Source organism: Tachysurus vachellii, chromosome 7, assembly GCF_030014155.1.
Source record: "Tachysurus vachellii isolate PV-2020 chromosome 7, HZAU_Pvac_v1, whole genome shotgun sequence".
Lineage (NCBI taxonomy): Eukaryota > Metazoa > Chordata > Actinopteri > Siluriformes > Bagridae > Tachysurus > Tachysurus vachellii.
The window spans coordinates 31,028,545-31,038,544 of NC_083466.1; the positions used below are offsets into that span (position 1 = coordinate 31,028,545).

A 10,000-nucleotide genomic window follows, 5' to 3' on the forward strand; every position below is an offset into this window, starting at 1 on the left:
ATATATATATATACGTATATATATACGTATATATATATATATATACGTATATATATATATATATATACGTATATATATATATATATATATATACGTATATATATATATGAAACAACATTATTTTAACTTTAACTGTGGTATCGATTTTAAACATATCCTGTAACATCCTGAAAAATCTAATTTCATTTATTTCCATGTGTAAAAGTAAAGTATCTTTAAAAAGAACTGGACACATGAGTACAGTTCACCTCCACATACAGTTTATTTTATATTTATAGATATCAAGTTAAATTACACTTTCATAACAACAAGCTGTTTTAGAAGCTCTGTAAGACTCACATTTATCAATTGCTTAACAAAAACTCTTGTTTGTCCTTTATATCCGTCAGTCATCTCCATTGCAGTTTACATTTAATTTATATTTGATTTTTTTTATTGATTAATGCACATGTTCATGTTAACAGCCCATTCCGCTTAGATCACTGATTCTGTCTATTTTAAAGCCAAAGCAGTTTTTGTGAGTGTCTCTCTTACTCGATGCTCTTCTCCTCCACAGCATGGACCAAATCTTTTTCTTCACACTTATATCTGACTCTGTTCTGTTCATCATCAGGGGTCCAGAATCATTTCCTGCTGCAGTCGTATTCATTACCTCCTAAACTTACACACACACATACACACACACATACACACACACATGATTTGTTCACTACAGTAAAGCCCTAAATCTGAAATAATATGAACAATATTATGCATATATATATATATATATATATATATATATATATATATATATATATATATATATATATATATAAACCACAAAAATACAAAATACGAGCAAATAAAAAAACTATTAAAAAATTTCTTGTGTTGGTGTTATATTGTAAATATCCAACTTTATGTATTTAATAAATAACAGAATTTAATATTTTGATTTTTTTTTTGTTTTAACACTAAATATCTGTACAATGAAAATAAAAGTTTTTGTTACATTATTTATACAAAATAAACAAAATAAATATCTATGCTTTTGAATTTTTTTTTTTTTTGCATAGTGTAGTAGGTTATTTTTATTTTTCTAAACAGTTTTGTCCAGTTTTTAAAAAAAAAAATAAATAAAAAATAGTTCAATAGCTCAAAAGTTCAAATAGTTAAAAAAAAAACCCCAAAAACTGATTTATTAATCCCAAGTTACACAGTCATTATCCATCTAAAGAGTAAAGAGTAAAGAGTAAAGAGTTACAGGTGTCCCTGAGGCCCCGCCCACTTATATTAGGATACTTTTGTAAGAACTTATTTTGGCGTCAAGTTTCATTTTGTTTGTTTTTGTTGTTTCTTCAATTTGCATTTTTGTGTAGATGAAGATATTTTCACAAAACACTGTTTTTCAACTGAAACTAGACTTAAAACTAGACTTTATGCTACAAATATGTGAAGTAAACTATGTGTAAATGTGTGTAAATGTGGGTGGAGCCTGAAGCTCATTAAATTCAATTTCAGTTAGGCTCAATAAGGACATGCCATAGTTTCAATGTGTTGAGATTATTTTGTGCCTCAAAGCATATTGTAGCTTTTATTCTTATCCTGCATCAGTTTCTTAGAGAAAACTTCAAACACTTTACAACATACTGTACAAGGAACAAACACACCCCCTCCCTGGGGCAGAGATACTAACCATGAGCTGGAGTGATGTTAGCGGGTTGCCACCTGACCTCAGAAAGACGCTGATCATCAGGACCCCGTACACCAGTGTGTAGTGTGTGAAAGCCATCACCTGCTCCTCAGAAGGTCTGGAGTCAATGGACTGATTTACACACTGATTTATAGCCTAGCTCTATGCATGATGTCACTGCCTTCGGGCACCCTCCTTATCTCCTGATGATCATGTGACACTCATGAAGCGTGTCGTCGTGTCAGTCGTGGTGTTACAGCATTTATAACCTGCACTTATAATGATGAGCCATTCTGATAGCGTGGAAGCCTAGGAACTGACAATGATTATAAAAGACAATAAAAACACCATCCTTCAGAACGGTAAATACAAACACTTCTCTGACAGACAAAGTAAACAGCTGACACTGCTGTTATCAGCATGAACATGTGGAGTGGCGAGTGGGAAATCAGCCTGTACTGACCAGTAGGTTCTGGTGTTCATACAGATGTTCAGTCTCTCTCTGGAACAGTCTGTTATCCCCATGCTTTCTTCTAGTCCATGTTGATCAGCAAGTCCAGAGCCAGGTGAGCTCAGTGAGCACTTCTGGGTTGATGGTGAAACTTTGCTTTCAGCGCCAGCTCGGTCCAACTGTCCCTGCCACGATGGTGCAAATCTGAAGCGGGTACAAGTTCCCCAGAAGTGAGTCAACAGGTGATGTTACACTTCTTTACCTCAGTGTTGGTTGAGGATGCACTGAAGCTCAACACAGTGTTAGCAGGTGGACTGTGATGTTGGCTCGATACAACTGAACATGATAAAGGTGCACTAACAAGCTCCTGAACACACAAATGATTATTCTGAAAGATTTACACGTGTGTTATTTGGCACATGCCCTCATCCACAGCCAATCACATTGTGATGTACAAGTACCTCCTTTTATAGAAGCTAAGAAAGTTTAATTATCTAATGAACTCTAATCTAACTAATAAATGTGTATTGACTTTGTTGTGTTTTGCTCTTTATCCAGAGTATTTATTTTACTTGCTCTGGATAAGATCGTAACTTAGATGTTATCAGAATCATCAGGTTTAATCACTAGATACATTAAATATTAAATCTGCTTTAAAATCAATTTTTGTTTTTTAGTAACTTTGTGTGTGTGTGTGTGTGTGTATGTGTGTGTATGTGTGTGTATGTGTGTGTGTGTGTGTGTGTATATGTATATGTATGTGTGTATGTGTGTGTGTGCGTGTGTGTGTGTATATGTATATGTATATGTATGTGTGTATGTGTGTGTGTGCGTGTGTGTGTGTATATGTATATGTATGTGTGTGTGTATATGTATATGTATGTGTGTTTGTGTGTGTGTGTGTGTGTGTATATGCATGTGTGTGTGTGTGTGTGTGTGTATATGTATATGTATGTGTGTATGCGTGTGTGTGCGTGTGTGTGTATATGTATATGTATGTGTGTGTGTGTGTGTGTGTGTTCGCGTCTCTCTCTCTCTCTCTCTCTCTCTCTCTCTCTCTCTCTCTCTCTCTCTCTCTCTGTCGTTCCGGAACTTCAACTCCCAGAATGCAACTGTGTGAGTTGACTTTTAAACCCGGAAGTGTTACACAGTCCTTTTACACAGTTGGGTTTGTAGAAGGTTGGTATTTGAACCTTTATCGGGTGAGTGTGACATTCTCACGACAGATAAACTGTGTTGTGTGTTGTGTTTGTTGTAGAGCTTTAACCAGAAGATGAAAGGTTTAATCGGGCTTCAGTTTAGCTAGCTGAGCATTAGCAGTGTAATATTAGCGTTATCACAGTGTGTGTGTGTGTGTGTGTGTGTGTGTGTGTGTGTGTGTGTGTGTGTGTGTGTGTGTGTGTGTGTGTGTAAACCGTTGTGGTGGTATACATATATATACACACACACACACACACGCACACACATGTATGTATACATATATATACACACACATGTATGTATACATATATATACACACACACACACGTATGTATACATATATATACACACACACACACGTATGTATACATATATACACACACACACACACACACACGTAACATGAGAACAGTAAACATTTATATAGTAAAGATTCACATAGTACATGAGAGAGTCAGAAATTAGAGATAGAGAGTTAATTACATAAGTAGTTACAGAATGAATTACAGAACACAGGTAATAATCCCTGTATTAGCTGTTTAAGCCTGATATGGCTTTTTTTGTGTTTATATATTGATGTTGTAGTGCACAGAGATTCAAGTTTTCAATTCAATTCAAATTTATTTGTATAGCGCTTTTAACAACTGACATTGACTCAAAGCAGCTTTACAGAACATAAAGGTTAATATAAAATTAATAGAATACAAAGTTCCAGATTAATATTAGATATATTTAAATGTGTATGTATTTATCCCCAATGAGCAAGTCTGAGGTGACTCAGGTGACTGTGGGGAGGAAAAACTCCCTTAGATGGTAAAGGAAGAAACCTTGAGAGGAACCAGACTCAAAGGGGAACCTCATCCTCATCTGGGTGACACTGGGGGTGTGATTATAAATATACAGTCTGATAAATGTTGTAGTGATGAGGAGGTTGTTGTCCTCAAAGATCACATGGAGTTGCGTCTCCTCTTTAGTATCACAGAGTCCAACTGGTGCCTCAGGAATCCGGTCCAAAATCCAGGAATCAGGTCCAAAATCTTCATCGCACGGAAGATGATCGGAGCTGGTACAATTTCTGGATGCCTCGGGATGGGTAGAAAGAGAGAAGCAGTGGAGAGGGGTTAAAGTAGCTGCTGTTCATAATATTACCAAGTCTGATGTAATAGTGCACAATATTATTCTGAGATCTGTAGTGTCTTCCTGAAGGGAGAAGTACAAACAGGTTGAGAGGGGTGAGAGGGGGCTGTAATCATGTTACCTGCCCATTTCTTCACTCTAGAGATTGGGGTGTGGGGTGTGTGTGTGAGTACAGAGAGCTTATGTCAGTTTATTCAGGAGGGTACATGGGATGGTGTGTTTAAGGCAGAGCTGAAGTCCACAAACAGGATCCATGCATAAGTCAGAATCAGGTTTATTGGCCAAGTGTGTTGATGTTGACACACACAACTAATTTGGTTCCAGCTGTTTGTGACTCTCAAAAGTACACACATAAATAACACTATACTATACAATATACACATAAATAACACTATACTATACAATAGACACATAAATAACACTATACTATACAATATACACATAAATAACACTATACTATACAATACACACATAAATAACACTATACTATACAATACACACATAAATAACACTATACTATACAATACACACATAAATAACACTATACTATACAATACACACATAACACTATACTATACAATACACACATAACACTATACTATACAATACACACATAAATAACACTATACTATACAATACACACATAACACTATACTATACAATACACACATAAATAACACTATACTATACAATACACACAACACTATACTATACAATACACACAACACTATACTATACAATACACACATAACACTATACTATACAATACACACATAAATAACACTATACTATACAATACACACATAACACTATACTATACAATACACACATAACACTATACTATACAATACACACATAAATAACACTATACTATACAATACACACATAAATAACACTATACTGTACAATACACACATAAATAACACTATACTATACAATACACACATAAATAACACTATACTATACAATACACACATAAATAACACTATACTATACAATACACACATAAATAACACTATACTATACAATACACACATAACACTATACTATACAATACACACATAACACTATACTATACAATACACACATAACAATATACTATAAAATACACACATAAATAACACTATACTATACAATACACACATAAATAACACTATACTATACAATACACACATAACACTATACTATACAATACACACATAACACTATACTATACAATACACACATAACACTATACTATACAATACACACATAACACTATACTATACAATACACACATAAATAACACTATACTGTACAATACACACATAAATAACACTATACTATACAATACACACATAAATAACACTATACTATACAATACACACATAAATAACACTATACTATACAATACACACATAAATAACACTATACTATACAATACACACATAAATAACACTATACTATACAATACACACATAAATAACACTATACTATACAATACACACATAACACTATACTATACAATACACACATAACACTATACTATACAATACACACATAAATAACACTATACTATACAATACACACATAACACTATACTATACAATACACACATAAATAACACTATACTATACAATACACACATAAATAACACTATACTATACAATACACACATAAATAACACTATACTATACAATACACACATAAATAACACTATACTATACAATACACACAACACTATACTATACAATACACACAACACTATACTATACAATACACACATAACACTATACTATACAATACACACATAAATAACACTATACTATACAATACACACATAACACTATACTATACAATACACACATAACACTATACTATACAATACACACATAAATAACACTATACTGTACAATACACACATAAATAACACTATACTGTACAATACACACATAAATAACACTATACTATACAATACACACATAAATAACACTATACTATACAATACACACATTAATAACACTATACTATACAATACACACATAAATAACACTATACTATACAATACACACATAAATAACACTATACTATACAATACACACATAAATAACACTATACTATACAATACACACATAACACTATACTATACAATACACACAACACTATACTATACAATACACACATAACACTATACTATACAATACACACATAAATAACACTATACTATACAATACACACATAAATAACACTATACTATACAATACACACATAACACTATACTATACAATACACACATAACACTATACTATACAATACACACATAACACTATACTATACAATACACACATAAATAACACTATACTGTACAATACACACATAAATAACACTATACTGTACAATACACACATAAATAACACTATACTATACAATACACATAAATAACACTATACTATACAATACACACATAAATAACACTATACTATACAATACACACATAAATAACACTATACTATACAATACACACATAAATAACACTATACTATACAATACACACATAAATAACACTATACTATACAATACACACATAAATAACACTATACTATACAATACACACATAACACTATACTATACAATACAAGCCAATACAGAAGATGAGATACAGTACAGACAGTATGAGCATTACATACAAATACAGAATATATGACTGATCAGTTATGTACATAAAGTGTGAGAATTGAAGAAGTCGTCCCTGGTTTGTCCAGATGTTGGAGGATGTAGTGCAGTCCCATGTTGACTGCATCATCCACAGTCCTGTTTGCTTGGTATACAAACTGTAGGGGGACGGGGTCTTGTAACTGGTGATGGCTTTCAGGCCTTTCCACACTGATGTAGACTCATTATTAGCTTAAATGTTTGATTTCCTAAATGTTTGTTGGGTCGGATGAATATAATAAACACAAAAATACATTTAATTGTTTTCGTACAGAATCAAGACTAAATCCAGGGCTAAATGTGTAGGGATTCAAACAGGTTTTTAACCTGGAAAGAACAGAGGAACATTTCACCTGAACAAAGTAATTAAACAAGAATTATAATAAATATCACAAATTATTTCACTTTCCTGTTGTTAATCTAATTAATGATAGGTTCAATTATAAACCAATTGGACAGTGAAGTTTTTGTTCTGAGAAAGTGATTTAATGTGTTTCTTCTTTGGTCAGTGAGGTTTATTAAAAATAAGATCCTAATAATGTGTAAACTGGTGACATCAGCATTTATTAATTGTCTGATTGATGTGAGCAGAACTTTGTCATGTTCTTTAATCATAAGTCTATCATTAGAGGATCCTCAGTGTCTAGTGTGATTTTTGTGAACATCTTTAACTGTATTCAGATATCTGGACGAGATGATGGAGTCGTCTTGTAAAGCGAGTGAAGCCACAGAGAAAAGGCGAGGACAGAACCAGAGCAGGACTCCTGCTGGAACTCGGAGAACTTCTCAGCAGAACGGTCCATCTGAGTCGGACACATTAGACCAGAAACATTACGAACCTGATGTAAAGCCCAGGAGACCAGAACAGAAGACATCATCAGAGTCAGAAAATCCCCAGACTGACACAACTAAACGCCGACGCCATAAACACCGCAGGAACAAGCAGGCTCCTGGAGGAGCAGAAGCAGGAACTGCTGATCATCTAACACGCACAACTCCGAACCAGCAACAGAAGAAACACTACCATAAACACCTGAACACTGACGCCACTACCCTGCTGCACATTGAGTCTACAGCTCCTGATGGAGGAGAGAAGCAGAAGAGGAAGAAGCAGAAGTCCAGAGAAAACACTGAAGGTGAACCTGTGAGTCTGGAGATGTGGAGAAATGCAACACTCCATGGAAAAACACTCAAGGTGATGTTTAAAGAATTCACTACTTACTGTGTGAGGTCATAACTCTAAATGGTTTAGCCCACTTTGTGTAGATCTGCTTTTTAAAAGAGATAAATGCTCCCCCTTGGTTGAGAAGTGGTAGGGTCTGATTTCAGTATAATGTTATGAGCTCTCCTTTCTGTTTATGAACCGTTTGAGCTGCACTTTAGAATAGATTGATGTACGAGATGGAGAATCAGATAATACAGGTTAAAAACACAAGGTGAAGTGTCTGTGTGTGTTGGTTTCTGTGTGTGTCGGTGTGTGTGTGTGTGTAGCTGAGATCCTGAGCCCAGCAGGACAGACAGACAGGATGGACCGAGAGAACGGTCAGAGAAACAGAGGGAGGAGGAGACGTCTGTATGAGGACTATATGTCCGTTAAAGACGTGTCTGATGGACTGAAGAGAGGACAGCTCATACAGGTACACACACATACAGGCACACACACATACATGCACACACACGCACATACAGACACACACATGTACACACATACAGACACACACACATGTACACACATACAGACACACACACATTTACACACATACAGACACACATACAGACACACACACGTACACACACGTACAGACACACACATGTACACACATACAGACACACACATGTACACACATGTACACACATACAGACATACAGACACACACATACAGACACACACATGTACACACATACAGACACACATGTACACACACATACAAACACACACATACAGACACACACATGTACACTCATGCAGACACACACGTACAAACACACGTACACACACATACAAACACATACACACAGACACACATACAGACACACGCACCTGCACACACACATGCACACACAGGCACATACAGACACACACATACATACATACAGATACACACACACACACATACATACAGACACACACATGTACACACATACAGACACACACACATTTACACACATACAGACACACACACACGTACACACACACGTACACACACAGACACACACATACAGACACACAAACACATACAGACACACACATGTACACACATACAGACACACACATGTACACACATACAGACACACATACATACAGACACACACATGTACACACATGCAGACACACACGTACACACACACGTACACACACATACAAACACATACACACAGACACACACATACCAGGGTTCCCACGCGTCCTGGAAAACCTGGAAATCCTGGAAAATTAATGACCAATGTTCCAGTCCTGGAAAACACATGGAAAATGAGAAAAAACATAAATTGTCCTGGAAAAAATCTTGTTGTCCTGGAAAATTATTATTTTTAAATGTTCTTGATCATTTAAAGAACAGTTTACAACTGGTCGAAACAATTAACGTTAGTAACAGAAAGCGCTCTGTTCAGAGACGCTGAGTTTTGACGGGTTTTTTGTTATGCTGCTTAATCTCGCTGTGACGGATGACGCTGTCTTGTGTTGGCGGTTTCAGGTGCTAGGAATGGTTTAAGTGCTTGATTGTTTTCAACGAATGGTGACGAGTAACCAGGTTATATTAACCTTGTGCAAGGGGAATGCACAGCAAACTAAAGCATGCATGACGGCATTGGCCTGAGAAAGGAAAGGGTAATAATATGTGCGG

General features: G+C 35.2%; 1 protein-coding gene across 1 annotated transcript in view; it reads left to right on the forward strand.

Annotated features, from left to right (window-relative positions):
- The first annotated feature begins 8,303 nt into the window (after nucleotides 1-8,303).
- The window catches only part of dis3l2 (DIS3 like 3'-5' exoribonuclease 2), a 19,328-nt gene continuing 17,631 nt past the window's right edge, over nucleotides 8,304-10,000 (forward strand). The window contains exons 1-2 of the mRNA XM_060875418.1: nucleotides 8,304-8,349; nucleotides 8,646-8,791. Of these exons, the coding sequence (XP_060731401.1) occupies nucleotides 8,681-8,791 (111 nt within the window). The 5' untranslated portion in view covers nucleotides 8,304-8,349; nucleotides 8,646-8,680. The remainder of the gene's footprint in view (nucleotides 8,350-8,645; nucleotides 8,792-10,000) is intronic.